General features: G+C 34.8%; 1 protein-coding gene and 1 non-coding gene across 2 annotated transcripts in view; one reads left to right on the top strand and one right to left on the bottom strand.

Annotated features, from left to right (window-relative positions):
- The window catches only part of LOC124354233 (ATP-binding cassette subfamily G member 4), a 132,170-nt gene that overhangs the window by 51,980 nt on the left and 59,035 nt on the right, over positions 1 to 21,155 (bottom strand). The window contains exon 2 of the mRNA XM_046804539.1: positions 4,414 to 4,534. Within this exon, the coding sequence (XP_046660495.1) occupies positions 4,414 to 4,534 (121 nt within the window). The remainder of the gene's footprint in view (positions 1 to 4,413; positions 4,535 to 21,155) is intronic.
- Trnag-gcc lies at positions 15,679 to 15,749 on the top strand. Its single transcript has one exon. It is a non-coding gene; the product is annotated as a tRNA-Gly (tRNA).

The raw sequence follows: 21,155 nt of genomic DNA, 5'->3' as shown, positions 1-21,155 counted from the left end.
AATCCTTTTCACATGCTTAGAACAATCATATCTAGGAGTCACTGAGTACAGACGGAAAGAAAAATATTACCAAGAAATATTTATTTTTTTATCTGCTTGTCTTTTTTTTTTGAATCTCTTTCATGATAATACACTTTTATTTCTGTATTAACCTTGACATCCCTATGAAACTTACTCTGCCTTGTTTTAGTACATATATAAACTGTCGTAAAAATAATCTGGAACTTTAATTTTATCCGGGGGGGGGGGGGGCACTCCGTCCCTATCTACTATTTGTTATTGGGTTACATTAATAAATAAAAATACACACGTACATGTTGTTAACGGAAAAAATTAAGGTTAAAATTTACGACCGCTCACGAGATTTGATTTTGAATTTAGGTGATATATCCAGGGCCGTGTTTCTTTTTTTTTGCCAGGAGTGCGGACCACCGATGCCCAGGAGCATTTCGGATCGGTAATTTCCCGATCTTAGAAACCGCTCGTTTTAACTGTGGTACTACTAATAACATATTTATGATAACCTAATGTAAACCTACCTATATCGCGTAATAACCAGTCGTAGATAGGGACAGAGTGGCACCCGCATAACACAAAAGAACAATATTTCCGTTTCATATCTTTCTTATTTATTGTAAAAAAAGGACAGGAGTAGAAAAATGTATTAATTTACTAAAACTTAGTTTAAACCTTAAACCGGTTATTTAGTAGCATCTACTTGAGTACAATGGCCGAGATTCTTAATCCACTGCTTTCAATGCTTCTACCAACTTTCTTACAGCTGATATAGTCCTTCCTCTTGCCTTCTTCGATAATTCATCAAACTTTCTCCGTCTGCTATGTCTTATGATGGTAAATCCTCAATGGATGGCAATACTATAGCTGATATGTTTTGCAGACAATTTCTCTTCTGTTTTTGTTCAAGACGATATCCCCCCCACCTTCATTTGACTTTTATTCCGTCGATATCTTCTCTTCATGCTCAGTCGCTCTTGGCGAAGTTCATAGTGCTCTTCTCAGCCGTGATGTAAACAAAGGGCCTGGACCTGATTCCATCACTCCAGCTGCTGCTAAATTATTGTGCTGATCTGCTATCACCACAACTAACTACACTGTTTAATCGATCTCTTAGTACTGGCATTTTTCTCAGAGCCCTAAAGAGGAGCCATATTGTAACCAATCTACAAGAAAGGGCCAAAAGAATCAGTCACAAACTATTGTCCTATTGCAATATTATCCGTCTTTGCAAAGGTATTTGAGAAACTTGTCCTCAACCTTATTCGATTCAAAATAAAAGCTCACCTCAACATTCACCAGCATGGCTTCACATCTGGCAGATCTCCTGTGACAAACCTTGTCCTATTTCAGGATTACATAATTGACGCACTAACGCTCAGGCAACAAGTTGATACTATAGAGCTGGATTTCATCAATGCGTTTGATCGAGTGTCCCACACCATTCTGATAAAGAAGCTGGGAAGCATTATAGGTTCAAAGGAACCTTTCTCTGTTGGCTTGAGAGTTACCTTCAACACAGAATCCTTCAAGTGCGATACAGATCACACATCTCAAAAGAATTTGTTGCTACGTCTAGTGTACCTCAGGGGTCTCACCTAGGCCCTTCATTATTTAAACCTATACATAAATAATGTCACATTTCGTCTTCGCTGCAAACATCTTCTCTTTGCAGACGATTTGAAGCTTTATATGAAGATTTTGCACCGCCGAAGATGCTGTACTCCTTCAGAACGATCTCACACAAGTAGATGTATGGTCTCAAGCTAACTCAATGACTCTCAAACTTGACAAGTCCAGCTGCATCACTTTCAACCGCAATAAGTCTCCAGTCTTACACACTTACTCAATCAGAGGTCATGCACTTCATAGAAGCTTATCTGCCAAGGATCTTGGTGTGACTTTATCATCTAATCTATCTTGGGAATTTCACATCAGGGAATATATGTAATAAGGCTGCTCGCAAACTTGAGCTTGATAATGAGACTCACCAAGCCCTTTAACGACATTCACTCATTGAAGATTTTGTACTATGCACATGTCAGACCCCATCTCGAGTACTGCAGCGTCGTTTGGTCACCGCACCAGCACTACCTTGTGGATGATATTGAGAAGATACAGAGACGTTTCTTGCGACTTGTTGGGGTTCGTCTTGGTTATAGATACACAGAGGTCCCCATACAAGATATTGCTACTTTTGGAAATACCATCACTCAGTTCTAGACGTTGTATTCAGGATGTGATGTTTCTCTACCGTTTGATCAACGCTGAGTTGGACTGCCCTGATCTTCTAGAAAAAATCAACTTCAAGGCATCGTTTGGAAACCAGAGCCATGAATTCTTTCACCAAGGTCGCAGCTTCCTCCTCTTATGCAGTAAATGGCCCAATGCTGAGGATTCAGCGGCTAGGGAACAACATTCCATCCACCCTCGACATCTTTAACGCATCCAAATCTGCAATAAAAAGTTGGCTTGCATCACTGTAGCTGTTATTATTATTGGCTCGTCTCTACACCTACCCTGCCTGTGTTGTGTCTCAGTCTTTTATTTTATTATCGTTTTTTCAAAACTGTTACCTACGTAATAGTTCATTTCTTGTTTTGCATCGTTCTTGTTAAGCATCTTTCTTTGTTATTGTTATAATATTTATCTATTTATTGTTACACATTACTTTGTTATCTATTTATACTTTTTGTTATGCATCTTACAATTCATATCTATTTGTTTCATTATGTATCTATTGTTTTGTTTACTGGTTGCATATTCTATTGTTTTTGTTTTTTGTCTACTAATTAGTTTCTTTGGTCAATTATTATGCATCTAGATAAAATTGAAAACTTACTTGTTAAAAATGGTTATGCCGTTGAAATAATACAAATACAAAATAAATAATACAAAATAAAATAAAATGGCGTGCGTGGAACCAATCCACATTTTCCATGAAGTTAATACAATTTCCTCCTGGTTTCAATCGAGAGCCTGAAGACCCGTACATTTTACTATGCACCTTCATTGAAACTGAGTATTGCCTCTGCGATACCAAACTGTTTTAGTCCAATAGAAAACAGTTTTTTTCAATCTGGACAAAATTATACCGGTTACCGAATCTTTCGGGTTCTAGATTTTCCCATGCAGACACCTTATAAAAAAAGTTCTACCACGCTCTTAAAAATTGGCTTTACTACAGTCATTACAAAAATAGCCTAAGACTATAATCTGTGTTGTAAAACGTGCCATAAAACGAAAACATGAAGTAGACATGTGTGGTGAAACCAAAAATCAGTATACTCAGTATTTTACTAATGATTAAAATTTATTTAATAACTAAATACGAATAGAAGCCATAAGTACGTATTATATATAAAATTAAAGAGCAAGAAACGCAAAATATGAATATAGAAAAAACTAAATTAACAAAACATTTATATTTTGCTGTCCAAAATAATACTATTTGTAGTAGTTAGTTTAGTTAGTTATAGGTAGCAAATGATAAATATTTTACCAATATCGGAGCGATTATTTTCAACTATTGTGACTTTTAAAAGCTTCTATATGTTTTAAAATATATTTTAACATCCTTTTCAAGAGTAAAATTTCCTAAACACCATAATGACCATGACCAATCTTCAAGTACCAATCCAATTCATGGCAAAGCCATGGCATTCGATCAATACATTTGATCTCATTTAAATGGTAAATATACATTTCATTTACCGACCGATCTGTAAAGAACATTTATTGTGTAAATCGTGCTATGACACAGACATACATGCAGATGATGAAATGCTAAGCAAAAAAGTAAAATTTACCCACAACCCTTCACTCGGTTTTCACGCTTTCAATTAAGTGTGGTTTCGTTTTATTAATCAAATGAAAGTTGAAAATGTTTTACTTGATAGTTAAAGATAATTACTCTGTAAGTACGTGAGTATTTCTTCTAAAATAAAAAAATAATGTGTGGATTTCAAAGTGTGCACGCAGGAGGCAATTAAGAATGTAACATTTATTCACAACAGCGTTTATAAAAATTTCAAAAAACTTGTCGTTAACGGGTTCTTGAATCTTGTATAGTTTACACTACACGATCACGGAGACAACATACTATCTACTGAACTTTTGCATTTGAAGTGAGTTAGCAAGGAAAGGTAATACGTTTTATAAGATTTATTAAAATAACAATTTAATATCCAAGCCTGTGATTGAATATCTTAATAAGCGTTAGAATATCATAACCGTAGTGAAACTGCCGTAGTTGAGTATATTTATAAGTACAGTATAATCGTATAAATCGAAAGGTTACTACCTACATATCAATTAACGCACTTTATTAACGCTATTATTACTGAACGCTTGATTAAGGATCACAGTTTACAGCTAATAGTCCAGCTCCTGACCTACCTTAGACCGGATATGGCATTCAGGAGACTGCTCTTTCCTGCCCCCGAGGGTCCCAGGATCGCAGAGAGCTCGCCAGCCTTGAATCGACCACTGACACTCTTCAGTATCTTCCTGCCGCCATCTGAAACAGAAGTACAGGTTAGTTTGGAAGCAGTAAATGCTACTTTACAATAATTTAGACTTAGGATTAGCCATTATTGTTATAGATTTTTAGCAACATTAATGCAAACAATGGTGATAAGGAAAGGAATGGCAGGATGGATGCTGGTAATCACAACATTGACCCTTGTTTAAGGGCAGTATCTCTGTTTATATTAATTAAACAAGAGATAACTCATACAATGCTATAAGTTGAGGTACGGACTACCATCTGTGCGGTGGGAGGTATAAACAATGCAGGTAGTAAATATTTGAATGCTAACAATCAAAGTTAGGTCCAGACCTATCGTCGGACCTCAGAAATAACTTAAATAATCCCCGGACCTCGTACACCTCGTCCGTATGAATGATTTATCTCCTGTGTAACTAATATAATCAAATATAGTATACTTGACCCTACACAGCACCTATAACTGTGATGGAAATTGTATTCACCTTTTTATTTGCCTGTCTCCAAGATCCCGTGTCACGATACCTCCAAGCAGCCAATATGTTAAGACCAAACACGCCAAGAACTTTACTCTCTGAAATTACATTCACGCTACAACGAGAGATCTTGAATGAAGAGAAGATGAAGTCACTGACAACGACCTCGACACTTTACTCCTGAGATAGAGCCATCTTTAAAAGTTAGTTTTTCTGAACACTTTACCAATTTAGCATGAAAATGAGCCATCACAGGAACAAACACTCATAATATATGAGAAGTTGTCACCTATTTTACACGTTACTTGGAGTTACCCTTAGAGGTCCCAACATTACCTAAAACTATAGGAGAAGGACTCCTTTCATTGATCATGTTGGAGTTACCGAGTGTCAAACTGTTCCTTTGCAAGAGTTCACCAGTACTGATAAAGTCGTAACTACGTGTAGCATACATCGCCAAGAAGTTTAATACTACCATCATTAGTAGTTTACGGTCACGCGTTTCACATGATCACTGATCAGCAAGTCTGACACCATAGTAACCGGCTCCGTAAAAGGTCATCTTCTGATGTGAATTCTTGCTGGAAGGCAATTCATTTGAACACGAACGAATTGAAAATAACCCTGACTAGATATTCCGAGCCCAACCACGAGCTCGTAGCTTGAGTCCAGACATTCGAAATTCTTCTAAGTCCTTCAAACTCTGAATTCCTTTGATCTATCTCTTCCTATGCTCTTTGGCTGAGTATTAGCAAAGCCTATCACTCAGCGGATTCTCAAAAATTCTATTATTTATCTGTGTCTCTCCCCATAGCTTGAGAACGAATTAAGTTTTTGCATAAGATGAAAGTTTTATGATAGTTTTATAAGGTATATACCTTATTACTCTGTGGCGCTTACTCTCCATATGATTCTTTTGGGCTTCAGCAGGATATCTCGAGAATGAAATTATATATGGACATGACATTTTGCACGAAATTTAAACGAAGCCTATTACGCGACACGAGATATGGCAATCTCATACCTTGTAGCTATTATGAATGGTTCCTTAGCAAATATCATTAATTATATCCAAAAAAATGGGAACCAAGGAAGTTCTACAGATTTACATGAATTCCGAAGTATGTGGATTCCGACCGTTACGTAAAATATATAACTGAAATCAGTTTCCAATACCAAATTCCTGAATCGCATTTCACTCTGAATTCTAATTAGGTATTTTTTTTATCTTTAGTATATTTGAGAGCGAGTATAGTATATCGAGATGTGTGCAAGAAAGACGTAAGTGCGCTTATATAGCCGAGGGTTAGAAGTATCGGTCGATGGTTCTGATCATCGGTTCTCTACTATATTGAATGTCAGTCACATAATTAGCCATTAAACTTTACGTATTAGGTACAGAGACGCGGAACTATCACAGTAAAACATCTTTGAAATTGATCCCAGTACTTTGGCTTTTACAGCAATGTTTTATGATCATATATGTAGTTGTAAACCTTCGTAAAATGACATGTTACAAAATGTTTATTTACGTACTTTAGTGTTTTGTCCACTAACATCAGTATTGCTCATGTTGCATTTGCTGACCTGACAGTTTACTTATACAAGTCTCACTGAGCACAAATACATAAGGCTTACATCAGGAACGAATTATTTATGACTAGCCAATATACGCTTTCCGAGCTTCAACACGCACTCTACTTACATAGGTCTTTATTGATTTTGAATTAGTACACCCAGAAGTCAAAATTTGATATTTATCCACAAGAAAACTTGTTTGTAGTTGGAATATTTTGTAAACGTTCTGCTTATTCACCACTAATAATCGCCATAATTTTGTAGTTTGCATTTGTTAAGTAAAGTAAATTAAAGATTGTCTTATTTTACCAGGCGAAGTTAGGGTTAAGAAGCCCTCTCTAACACTTAACCTGCGGACCAACGGCCGGGCAGGCGATCTGCTCGCAAGGACAGGATTTTTCAGCGGTCATCCATCCAAGCAGCAGCCACGCTCGACGTTGCTTGATCTGCTTATTTTGCGATAAACGTTGTACCCGCTACGCTGCGCCATTGGTTAGTTAGTTGTCGGTGATTATAAGAAATTCGTCATTTATAACAGAGTATTTTAATTAATTAAAATATGTTAATTAATTAAAATATGTGTATAATTTAATTTTACAATGTGTATAGTCCAGGAACTGAGAGCCAATTTACAATGTGTATAGTCCAGGAACTGAGAGCCAATTTGTATTGTATAACACACAAACTGTGTTTAAAAAAAATCAATATAAAGAAATAAGATAAAGATTGACCACTAGTGTTGGTGGAGTTCAAAATAGGACGGTATCAAAAGGGTGAAACATATGATACAATATATTTTTCTCAGATCATATTTTTAAACCAGTCACAATTCATACAGTACGCATGTGTCTCTCGGTCGGTTTTAAGTGTATCAAACTAGAAAAAATATATCTGAAAAAATGATCGTTTCATATTTCTAACTCTTTAGGTACTCTTCTATTTCAACCTCTACCAAAACCAGCATGGTTGATGATAATTTTTTTTAGGGATCACGTATCAATTAAAAAAGGTGTGTGCTTATACATTTATAATTACTGTAGCTCTCGGTTCCTAGAGTAGTACCCTTACCAACGTTTAGAAAGCTTGTGCTATATTAATTATTTTTATATCAGCTGTTTAAAATATAATTTGATGTGTGTGTTTCTACACTTAAAACTCCAGTGAGACAAGCATTTATCATTTAATACTTGTGCGTATATTTGTGTTCTTTCATGTTAGCAAACTGCATTAAAATAAAAGACGAACAAATTATAAACAGTAGTTTATGCGGTGAATGTATACGAACGCATGCATCTGTCTTATGCAGGGTGAAGACGGCTTCCTCCCTATCATAGAGGTAAGGTTGCGGTTCTCTAATCGAAAGGTCCCGGGTTCCATTAAGGTCACTGGCGTAGAAATAACTCCTAAAAAAAACCATCGTCCTTTGTTCTGTAAAAGTTAACAACAGGTCCAGATTGGATTTTCAATTGTACTCATTTAGATTTTCCGCTAGGTTTGTACTTTCAATAATAAAAACCTTAAATGAGAAGAATAAAACTATTATCTATCTCTCAAGGTGACGTCACAAACGATTTTATAGTTTACTAAGTGTAAACGTCAAGAGGAATCGAGATAATAAAGAGGGGTTTCTACTGAAAAATGTAATGTCCATTTTTTTGTTTCTACAAGTACAGAAGATGTTTTAGTTATTAAACTACGCTAAAAGATACATCATATTCTCAATAATTCTCAGATAAATGAAAATCCCAGGCGTTATAATTTTCCACCGATTTCAGTCATATACGATATGAATATATTACATTATATTTATCTATCAATGTATTGCATGTTGTTTCTATCACTCTATTAAATCACCACTAAATTGTAAACGTGCCGAAGATATTATCAAGATACAAACATTTAGGTTTTGTAATGTTCCTACGAGATGCAAGAGATGATTTAATAAATTAACAACAGTGCATATATTAGTAATTAAAAATAAATTAGATTTAATGTTGAGTTTAGGTCCAGTTCATCTACTTCCTAGTGTAGCGTTGAAGAGACCCAAAATATGTCGTGACGAAGAAGCTCAAAATAAACTCTTTACATCGTTTCGACATCAGAGACTTCCAAACTAGAAATTATAGTGTAATCTAGGTGAAGAGGTATTCTCATTATCTCATAAAGTGGTGCACAATTGAGTGCACTGCGATATTTTTGACACGATCTCTAAGCACCGTGGAGCAACCGCAGCACGAACTGGAGCTAAACTCAATATTAACATTGGTTCAACCATTCCCACCATAGCTACGTAACGTGTAGAATACTACATTACAGAACAATAAATTCTCAACCTTAAAACTGATAATTTCAGGGTCTGCAGAAATGACATGAGCATAATTTTCAAGACGGTTTGTACATACAAAAATAAAACATATTACAAAAATTATGGTTTTGGTTTTTATGATTATCTGTCTAACATATATCTTCATCAATTATATATAAATAAATAAAATAATTATGTATGATTAATATTTATTTAATTATCAATTGGTTGTGTGTTCTTACATTCATAACACTAAAACGTTGAAGGTTACACTATTGCAACGTAGTATGAATATACTTTCTCTAATCTAATACACTGGCATAAAATACTGTATTCTCATTACTTTCAAAACACTAACAAGATTTATAATATCATGCCAGTTACACGTGATGTACGAAGACATTTTAGAGACACGTACATTGAGTAATACGTTCACCCTGTATGTTTCACGTATAACAAATGACAACACTATTCAAATGTACGTAGTTACATTGGTGCTTTATTTAGTTTTATGACCAAACAACGCTATTGTGTAACTTAAATAATACAATAGCTAGTTATAGAATAGTTCTTAGCACTAATTCTAGCTATAGCTATCGCTATTGAAATATAGGTCTAACCGGTAAAGATTTATTAGAGAATTTAATCTTATATCTGTTATCAAGACCAATTAGTTTTTTTATTTTACCAAAATGTTTAAAAAATTAAATGCTTTCTCTCACTGACTGAAAATTTGCTCGGCTGTCTTTTTTACGATAAGTGGCGTATACCCGGACAAGAGAATTTAGTGAAGGGAGGGATTGATTATCTGTCGACTTTCACTCGCCATGGGGCGTTCAGTGTTTTCCTTACTGACCATAGTTTATTTTCAGAATATTTTTGCCCTATAATACAAAAATAATAGTCTAGCTCTTCATTGTCCTGTAAAAGCCTGAACCTAAACCCTGTAACTGACACGCAAAGAGTAATGTGATACATGCGGAGGAAATGCTAATTAAGTTTAAAATCCGATAATTCATTTTTAATTAGACGTTTTTGTATGGTGAGTTTTTCTCTAAAAAAAGGCGAAGTTACATCCAGCCTTGCCTTGGGTAACGTAGGGAAAATTAGGATAGATTGATGGCGGGAGGGAATTCGTCCTTGTTTTTTGCCGGTCGACCTCGAGTTCGAATCTGAATACACCTGGGCCAATCATCTGGGCGGTGCCACCGACCGACAAAATGAAGTCTTCCGCTTGGTGTTTAAAACCCTTTGACGCAAGACATGGCCTTGGCGAGTAAACACGCAGTTGTAATCCTCTCCTACAGCGAGCAATAAACAGACAGCTTAGCCCAACTGAAGACCTCTAATTTGGTTATCACAGTTCTCAGGAATAAAGCAGTATAACAGTTCCAGTTCAGCGTCACAGCGAATAGGTGCACTAAACTTGGCAATTATCGACCATAATGCAATTTACCAAAAACGATTTGTGATGTTCAATAAAATAATAAAGCGCTGTATTTATTTTACTCAAGGTTTACTGCGGAATCATTACAAGCTATTCTGACGAAATTCAGAAATTTGACGATATGGCCTTGTCAGGAATTAACAAGAGGAGAAACAATAAGCGCATGCCCATTATTCTCTAACCATAATAGGAATTTGAGAGTACTTTTTCAAAAAGAACAAATTAATCATTATTATAATAATAATAATAATATTATTGCTGGTCAGGTTGCAGATTGAGGATAGGACAGGCTCAGACATCAACAACGTTATGTCAACACTAAAACAGCTGTTAAACAATCAGTTATGGTAAGTATTGCGCAGACATAAAATGTGTTTATTCTAACCACCATTTTGCGTCCGAAATATAAGAGATTAACACATAATATCACTGGTATCCACATTAAAACTCGTACAGTCTGAAAATGCTTGATGGAGAAATGAGTAATCAGTAGGGAAACAAACGCATACTATACCTCTTCGTGGGTCAGTCATTATATTATGAGATTGGAATAAATCCAATGTAGACTACTTTACAAATTTATATTTTAAGCCGGAAATCTATAAATATCATTATCATGGGATGTAATTCTCCAATAAAATTAGATATTAGAATAGTCCGAGTATATGGGATAAAGTGGGAACTGCTATTATTCCCTTAAGGATAATAATGTTACAATTAGGAGCGTGTCATTTTGTGTGTAACGAATACATAAATTGACTATGCTTCGCGGTCAATGTTGACTACAAAACAGCTGATTAAGTCACGTGACGTGTGCTCCAGTGAAACACTTCGCTCCTAGGCGTGTTCTACTTCAATAGGTCTATATCAAGTGCCACCAAAGAAGTCCTTTGAGTAACAGCCAGTTGCAGAGTAGCACATGGTTGCCACATCGAACAGCTGATGTCTACTGTCAAAATATATTCAAACAATGATTTCAATATCTACCAGAATACAGAGCCTCAGCGCTCATTGGGATCATTGTGTTGCAGTCGTTATATCTTTATCATACTCGATAATAATGAACTTCAGATATTTATACATTGAGTTAAACATTTTACGTTAGTGATTACCGTCTAAGTTTTCCAATTTACAAAGCATTAAAGCAATACTAACACATTTCAAATCTTCAAATATCTTAATTGTGTTTACTATCATATTTTTAGATATTTTTTTGTCTGGACAAACACTCAGGTCTCATATTCTAGTTTTTGCTTCCAAACTAGGAAACAACTTGGCAACACCGCATTATGATCATTGGTTATTTGAAGATCAAGTCACCGATAGGCTCCTCCTTCAATGGACTTCTTTGCTGGCGCTTTCTGTAGTTACGAAACATTAGTCCTTCTATGCAGAATCTAAACGCATTTGAAACTCAAATCAAGGATTTGATTGTGTAAGTTTTCTGGAGCCCCAAACTTAATTAAGACGTCACTCGTTTTCTACAACAGCATTACCTAGTCTATATTGAAATTGAAGAAGATCCAGACGGAAGATTGGGAGCCTTTTTGCAGTTCAATAAGCATGATCCTGACTGTTAAATGTGTATTATTTTTTAAACGAATCCACCTTAACTTCGTATAGTGTTATTAATGGGAATATTTCTAATTACTAGAATATCAAAAATCCTGATATTCTTCAACAAAAATTGTTTCAACAAAAGGATGGCAGTGGCGATTTGTCCTATACTACATACAATATCATAGACGTTATTGTAATATCCAAATCACGATGTATATAGTTTATCAAATTTCCTAGCGTATTTTACCTGGGACAGTTTCGACTAATACAAGTGGACTATTAGTCGAAACTGTTCTAGGTAAAGTCACGGTAGAAAAATTGAAATTTTGGATCGTTCTATTCGTGATTCGGTTCAAAAAGCAGTAGATTGATAAGTTGTATTTTATCACTCGTGATTTATTGGACGTGAGATGAATTCTAAACAGAGTATGTTATTTATAAAGTTATGAATCAGTAACGCAAAAAGCGCACTTGAGAAGTACCCAGTAGTCCTGCTGTACTTAGACCGGTTCCCTCGCTGAGTCGAAAGACACGCCCACACGTGCTTTGCCGGTAGTAAACTATAGCGAAGTGTGGCGCTTTAATTACAAACATGTCAAGTAGAGAGTCACGGCGATCTTTTATTCCGTACATAAATCAACAGCGCAACGCGAGGTTATATCGTTCAGTAGAGGAGCCGTCGGTCGCGTCGTCGTGTAAACATTAATCAGTCACACCTACGCTGTTATTACCTACTATAAATCATTTTTCACTAACAAATTACACAGCAAAATATTGTATGTGGTGTATTACTGTTGTTAAAAATTTTTCAACAATTTACGGCGTTAAATGTCTTTACCGCAGAGTGTTCGTCCTTGCGGTAACTCTTGATAGAAGGGTCCACACTTGATACTTGTCATGTAGGTTCCCTTGCTCCAACGACGTAGTCTATTGATTTCGGGAATAAAGGAAAAAATAAATTGTTACATTCATTTGAAGGGTAACCAGGACATAAAGAGAAACCACAGGATAAACGAATTTTTAACTAATCTGGGAACATTCATATGAACTGTTATAAAGTGATGTAGTTAATTTGACTGGTAGGTTAGATTTTCATAAAGCACTGTGGGATTCTTCGAACAAATAAATCGCTTCAGTTTATACAATATTGATCACAAAATTGTCATTATATCAATTTTTTCATTCTATTTACGTCTTCCAAATTGTACTCGATTTAATTATTACTATTTAAACTGAAACTTTCCAGACGAAAAAATTAAATTGTAGAAAACTTTAACATATATAAAATTGTATTTAACTCTTCTATTTTGTTCACTTCTTTCGGAGTACTTGATATTAAGTTTCTTCTCTATTCCAAAGCATCATAGAAATGCATCCAGTCAGATTAATGCATTTATGTACGAGGATAGTTCCAACAGTATACTTACGAATTATTTTTAATTTAATAATAGATTTTTCTAACAAAGTGAACGCTTGTTGATCGTACAAAAATTTAAAGGTAAATATTAGTATTCATAGTGCTCCATTATCAGTTTAGAGTACATGGCAATGGCCAGTATGGAGTTGTTATGGCGGAAAACCGCGACAAACACCGCGTCTGAGTCTTATCCTCCAAACATTTACACTCAACACAATCTGTGGTTTACATACAGCGTTCACTTTTCCTTGTCACTATTGTCTTATCATTCACCCTATTTTGGTTCAAATAAGGAAAACTCACCAATTATGAATTATCTTTGTCATCTTGGTGATTTACTCTTCTAAAAAACGACCGCTTGCTAAGATTAAAAAAAAAACATAACTGGTTGGTGATTCTTGGGGAGGGAAAACGTGTGCATATGATGTAATGAGGTCGTGAATCAGTAAGCAGTTTATAAGGGTAACCAAAAAAACTCCTCCAAGGATGATAAAAATAACAAAACTAACTTAAAAAGATAAATTGTTATTAATACATCTAAATATTAATTTACATTGCATAAAATACAAGTAAAACCTCAAATAATAATTAATCTAGGAGCTGAGATCCCATTTGAATTGCATCAGCAGACAATCTAGTTTTTCGTGATATCAGCATAGGAGTTTCCACAAGAAGAAACCAACCGTAAGTCTTTTCTACGATTATATTTTTTCGGTTGACAATCGTCATACAAGTAAATAAAGTTGAATTATAAAAGCACCTGAGTCATTACGGCGTTATTATTATTAAATACACATAAACGTCAAACAATCGTATCAAACCGACATTATCTAGTTACCTGACAATGATGTACCAATAACTAAACCAAACCTAGTGCTGGTGACGGTTTATTGTTCTAAGGAAATTCCTCGATCGATAATACCCAATATTGGGTTGTGTGTTCATACAATAGAATTTGGCTCTCGGCCCCTATTATAGAGATAAATTTTAAATTTAGAGATAACAGACTTGCATTAATTAATTGAAACCAACGCTAAGAATGAAACGAAAATGCCTGAGATAAGTACTGTACGGTTGGTTATGCGTCAGACCGTGCATGTTGACCACTTTGTTGTAACACAGTAATAGTAAGTTAAACTCATTCAATAAATTATCTATTCATAACCCGTCCATTGCAACTATAAACAAGGCGATTGGCACACTATTATAATCTGTAGAGATTAAATAGTGTTAAAATAAATCTGGTTGATTCAAGTTCATGGTTTTGGGAGTGCTTTAAGTGTAGGAAGTTTCCAGAAAGAAGATTTGGGGGTTTTCCGAATATTTCAGACACCCTTGGAGCGTCATTATTACTGCCTCATTATCCTTATTTGTAATAATAAATATTGTTTGTGGATATTAATTACGATCAAAACATTAAATAAATTTTGATGACAATATTTTAAAGAAAACTTATAATGATTTGAAACGTTCCAACATGTTTACGCTAATCCTTACGAAGAACTGTGTTATTTTTAACAGGATGTAAACAGCCGGGAGACTGTCAAGGATTACAATCCTAGCGGTGTTTGTTTGTTGCTGCTGTAGAAACAAACAAACAAACATTTCCGCCAACTAAAAGTACACAAACAATAATACTTTCTCTAATATGGTGTTAGTAATAAACTGATTACTGTTTTACGCTTGAAGCTGTACATTACTATTACGGTACTCTATAGGTAAACAGGAAAAAAAGGAAGTCTGCAGAGTGTTTAGCAATGTATTATTGGAGATGAACGACTTGCTATATTATTGGATCGATAATTTTCTCAACAATAAAGGATGCCAAAGCCGGCGGATACTGACGAAGTTTTATTATTTTATTATATTAGGTTTAATATAATAAATAATTTCTTGCAAAACAACGCATAGTTTTTTTCACATAAAATATTTCATAAGTTAGAGTACTGGCATGTTTAATCCATATAGACTCGACGAGGACTTTACAAGCCACACTGGAAATTTCACAACATTTTTTAATACTTTTCACAGATTGTATGACGTTGTAGAACGCGTTAGTACATTAATGTACGTTATTAGTCATTATAAGCACTGGTTGGGATCAATTTTATGTTGTATTTTATAGTATATTAAGATATTTAATATGAGATAATATACTAGATTATGATCTAACATAAAACAATATAGAACCCGTATCGGTGATCCTTTAATTACTGACTCCAGATTTGGTGGAGAGATAATTATAATGTTTTGGTAATATCAATACTTAGTATAGATAACACAACATAAACAATAATTACACTACCACTAAACACAAGCGACTGTATACCATTACTATAACTCGTATATAATAGTTATGTGCATCTATAACAAGCATCGGTGGTTCAGTGGTAGAATGCTCGCCTGCCACGCGGGCGGCCCGGGTTCGATTCCCGGCCGATGCAGATTAATTTTGCCATTTTATTTTCCGAAAAATTAGTACAAAATAGTTCAAATTATATTATAAAGTTATTATACTTTAACAATTTTTAATTTTCAAAATTAAATCATTAATAGAAAATAATATGAAATATATTTTATACGTAAAATGATCTTTTCTGAATCGATTAATTACATATTTGACTTGTAGGCCTAATAATTCGTCATGTATTACAGAAAGTAGTAATAATAGAAAAATGTGTTTATATATATATATATATATATATATATTATATTATTAGACTTCTTGATATATTTACTTTTGTAAATTTTGTTGCTGTGTTGTTATTTTTTATTATACCTTATTATACCTTTTGAAAACGGCAAAGCCGAAATATTAAAGGAACTTTATATCAATAAGTCTAATAATTGATATAATAGAGCAATTCTGTTTTTTATACACCCGAAGTGAATATATATATATATATATATATATATATATATATATATATATATATATATATATCGCTTAATACAATCTAAATTGTATAATACTTAATACAATTTCATTAGGTTGTTACGTATGTTATAGATCGATAGTTGCAAATTACCGAATTGTAAATATTAAATTGTCTATATTCAAATTGAACATAAGAAATTATTTTTTAATTTAAAGGATGATCTTCATCTTTCACGGGGCATTCAACGCAACAAAATTAAAAATATTCAGAACTGGCAGGAAAAGATGTTAGACTATATAATATTAGGTTCTGACAAGACAACAAGAATATAGAAGAATTTGAAACTTTGCAAACTAACTTGTCCAAAACGTTTAATGGTGCCTAATAATATAATGAATCCTTTCAAATTGTTATAAATGTTCATTGAAAAACAACTTATCACTAATACAAATAATGTGTTTATACGTCTCAGAGATTTACATCAATCAACAAATAAACTTTTTGGAATTACGTTTCGGTAAACATTAGTAAGACTGGCTAACTAATTTTAGAACCATTACTGGGTGCCTAGGGGAGGGGGAAAGGGTTACTTACTAGACATGGTCTGTAGTGACCACCCGACCGTCTAGAGAAGCCACGCTCGACACGGTGTCCTGCGATGAACGCCGCACTTTCTAACTAAAGCCATTGACATAAGTAACATCAAGTCTAGAGAAGCCACGCTCGACACGGTGTCCTGCGATGAACGCCGCACTTTCTAACTAAAGCCATTGACATAAGTAACAACAAGCTTGTCAAGGCCGCGTGGGAGGACAATCAAAATATTTCATTCAGAAAGTTTTACCAAGTCGCATCTTCATAGTAATTATTATGAACTATTGTAGAATATAGTATATAGGTGCAATTAATTGATAAATATCTCTCCATATTTTAACCTGCGGAAAATCAGGTTGTGAGCCGACGCGACGGTGTACTAGTGAAATAATACTACACTGGTCAGTACTGATACTTATCAAGCCACGATACTTAATGGAGACTCGAAAACATCAGCGATTGAAAAAAGCCTCAGATACTGTTTTACAGTATTTTGTAAAATTTATATTCTGAAAATCATCACTTAGAAAAAAAATCTACTACTTAGAAAAGAACTGCGGGGAAATTTGATATTCATATAAGAAATCTACCAAACAAACCTATCGCAGTCCAAATATAATTAATCACCTCCATTACTATTTTTAAACCAACCCCAAAATCCACGTAACTCCCTGTATACTCAAAACTTTCTCCTTCCAGCATCTACTACACACCGATACTACAGCCACATAATATGGGATCTGTGTGACCAGTTGACACTTTACAAGTACAGAAACTAACATTTTGTGGAGTAAGTAGGTAAAGTAATTCCGTCTAATTTAGAAAAAGATGCAAAGACACGCTAGTGTTTGTCGGGAAACCCGTCATATAGATGAATAAAGTTATCATTATTTGGATTAAAATAAAAGTCAAACGAGGTAGAAATCGACAAAAAAGTATATCGTTGGTTGACTGTGATTATTGTATAACAGCCTAACCGTGAGCTATTAAGTGCGTAAACCTAAAAATTCGATATTTTTAACCCTAATGTTTGGATCGCTGTTAAAACAAGTGCGCTAGTAATAGATTTATTTCTTAGAGAAAAATCTTCAATCGATTTTCACGAAATAATACTTTGCATGTTTACAATACCGAGGTAGAAATCAACAAAAAACGATGTCGTTGGTTGACTGTGATTATTGTATAACAGCCTGACAGTGAGCTATTAAATGCGTAGGCCTACACCTAAAAATTCGATATTTTTAACCCTCATTTTTGGATCGCTATTAAAAAAAGTGCGCTAGTAATATATTCTTTGTTAGAGAACAATCTTCAATAGATTTTCACGAAATAATACTTTGCATGTTTATACAATACAAACTGGCTCGTGGGTTCGGGATTATACACGTGCTCTCGCTCATTATCCACTAATCACAGTCATTCTCTAAATGTCTACTAATCAACCTTCCCCACTACATTTACACTATCACCACCATCTCCTTAATACCCTCTATATGTGTATTATCCTGTTATACAGTACTCAGTAGTTGTAGATCCATGCCTCTCGCGTTTTAGAAGTGCTTAATTCTCCTTTACTTGGAAGACCCTAACTCGGGGCCACTTAAAATGCAAAATTCTCGCGGAAATGGTGTCTTATAATTATGTAATTAGTCTAATCTCCTCTGTTGCAGCGACGGAGCCGCGAATCCACGTTCAGTCAAGGTCAAGCCAATGTCAACAAGGTAATCTTCTGGTTCTAACCATCCTCTTCAACTGCGTTCGCGGCCTTCCTCAACTTAGCCCGGCTTTGAGCTGTGAAACCGTAAGTTGAAGTCGTACTTGATACAGATTAAATGGTATTTCTGGTTTGGACCACGAATTCCGGAGACTTTGACGCAATAATTTATGTTTAAGCCTGCAACACCAAAATGTGGCAATGATCACTGCTACCGAAATTTTCTAATCGACCGTTTCAATAAATTGATTTTAACCCCTAATGGGCTGAAGTGCAATCTAAAAGCTTTATCCTCTTCTAAGATGATCACAATTGTTTTGCAAAAAATCACGTTAGCGAGAGATTTAGGATGAACTGGACAGGCAACATAAAGATAGAAGATGACGTAACAGACGGAGTATATAGTACATACGGTGAGGCATAACGCAAATGATTAATGATCCGGGCGGGGGTGACAGGCCGCAAAATTAAAAATCAATCACAGATTTGCGGGTCAAGGTTTAGCAAGGCCTAGAACAACAATACTCGTCTCGACCGCACACACAAGTCAACAATGACTTGTAACAAAAACAACGCAGGAGTTCAGACTACAAATAGAGAGTGCAACAGAGCTCGGGTCAAGGATAAAGCTGGAGCATTGCGTCCAACGCCACGCCTGGAGTCAGCTGACGGACAGACGTCATGCCTTTCTAGGGCTTCTAAGAATTCTTGCTGGTGGATCTGCACTAATGAGTACTTGAAATAGACTAGAGGGCATTTAAACCCAAATCAGTTTCAAGTACCACTTGAATAATTCTGAATGAAGAATTCGGTTGTAGTTTAATAGAAACAGATATGTTATTTCATGAGTCATTCATTCATTCATTTCCGAATCATGTGCTGAGAAAATCTTTTTAATTTTAAAGTCGTAAGTTAACAGAATACGCGTTCTAGAGTACTTCACGAGCAGTTACAGACATTTAATTTGGGAGAATTTTGTAACCAGACCAAAATTAAAACTGCCGAACATAAAATGCGCTATACAGTACGTCTAAGAGTTTATACGGTAGGTCAAGAGAATGAACTTTAAATCATTTATAACTTCAGCAAATTACGTTGTTGTTGTTGCAATAACATTGTAAAATTACATGTATTCAATAAAATAAAACGGAAATTATTTTTTTCATAAAAAGTCAACTTTCATATACGTGTATGATTTTTTACCTCTATTTAAAAAATATCCCGACAAGAAACCAACGTCGGGATACTCTTAAAATACTTTTAAGGGAAGGGGGGAGTTTAAGATCTTTATATGTTAACAAAAACAAACTTGCGTATGCACAAGTAAGATGCACACCTAATATTTTTATCAAAAATGTAATTTTATTACAAAGCAAAAATTAAGATGTTTCCTAACAAATAACGCATCCGTTTATTAACACAATGCCTTCTCTTAATGAATAGTATATTTACAGTTGAAACGGAGTTTTTGATTGTACTATATATTTCGGAGTTGTATCATACATTATTAAAATTGAGGTGGTCTATTGATTGGTCAGAAATATTTGTTCAGAGGCAATATTATGTAAGGGATACGATCGTAAACTTTTCGACTGTGAAAGGGAAATGAATTTTTTTAACAAAGCGTTTATGTTTCAAATTATTTTCGTGGGATTTATAAATTTTGGTGTATAAACATTCAGTAACAAGTTCTTTTACTTGGAACAAGAAGCTGGGGAACCCGTGACTGCACTTAAGTAAGGTCTTCTGTACGGCTTCCGGAGTGAAAGGATACCTAGGATGAATAAGGGTGGGGAATTGAGGTCGCCTCCTGATAAGATTTAGTGGTACAGCCCAAGGAGGGATTGTGGTCAGTATCTCGCACACATGCTACCTTAGAAGGAGAAGAGTCGTGCTCTGTTTCAGCTACAACTAAACTTCTCCTTTATGATGTTTCATAACAAATAACATATCTGCTTATTAACATAATACCTTCATTAAATGTGTAGTATCATCTGTTTCCTTCTTGTTTAAACTTTCAAACCCCTTTACTATTAAGGAAGTCTCACTCACTCTAACAATCGTTCGCATCTAAACTGACTTATTGATCAAGGTATTTATCCCTTTAGTCCAATCCTCGAAATTTGTAATGTTCCACTCTTGAACACCCACTAGATTGTTCAGATGTAAGAGAGAACATTGGTTTTAGCTGGGCTAAGTATAGCGTGTGGGCTCTTATGGCAGGTAGAAACCACCAGAAGTGAACCTGCTTTGAGCAGTTACGGGTTGGTGCGGGAGAAAGCGATTACGAAATATTGTTAAATATTCGGAAGAAACAGTTCATCCTGGTTTTGTGCCAATCACATTTTTGAACCTACATAATTAAAAATGTGTACATTATATAAATGAAAAACCAACCAAACAGGAGATAATATAATAAAATCCGTGGTGTTAATTACGGTACTTTGAAACAAAAACTGTAAACTCAAAACATAAAAAACACACAGATATAATGTTGTTTTGCATAAAATACCAAGTAATGATTCAACTAAAGAATGTCAAGCGTGTACCGTTTATTACAATTGAGTTGTTTATGTTACATCCCCATTTAAGAGGAATATAAATATGTCATCCCAATAAAGGGAGAAAGTGCTCTTAGGAGAGAAAGGAAACAGAAGAGATAA

This window comes from Homalodisca vitripennis, chromosome 2 (assembly GCF_021130785.1).
Source record: "Homalodisca vitripennis isolate AUS2020 chromosome 2, UT_GWSS_2.1, whole genome shotgun sequence".
NCBI classification, from domain to species: domain Eukaryota; kingdom Metazoa; phylum Arthropoda; class Insecta; order Hemiptera; family Cicadellidae; genus Homalodisca; species Homalodisca vitripennis.
This window is presented reverse-complemented; position numbering and strand designations above follow the sequence as displayed.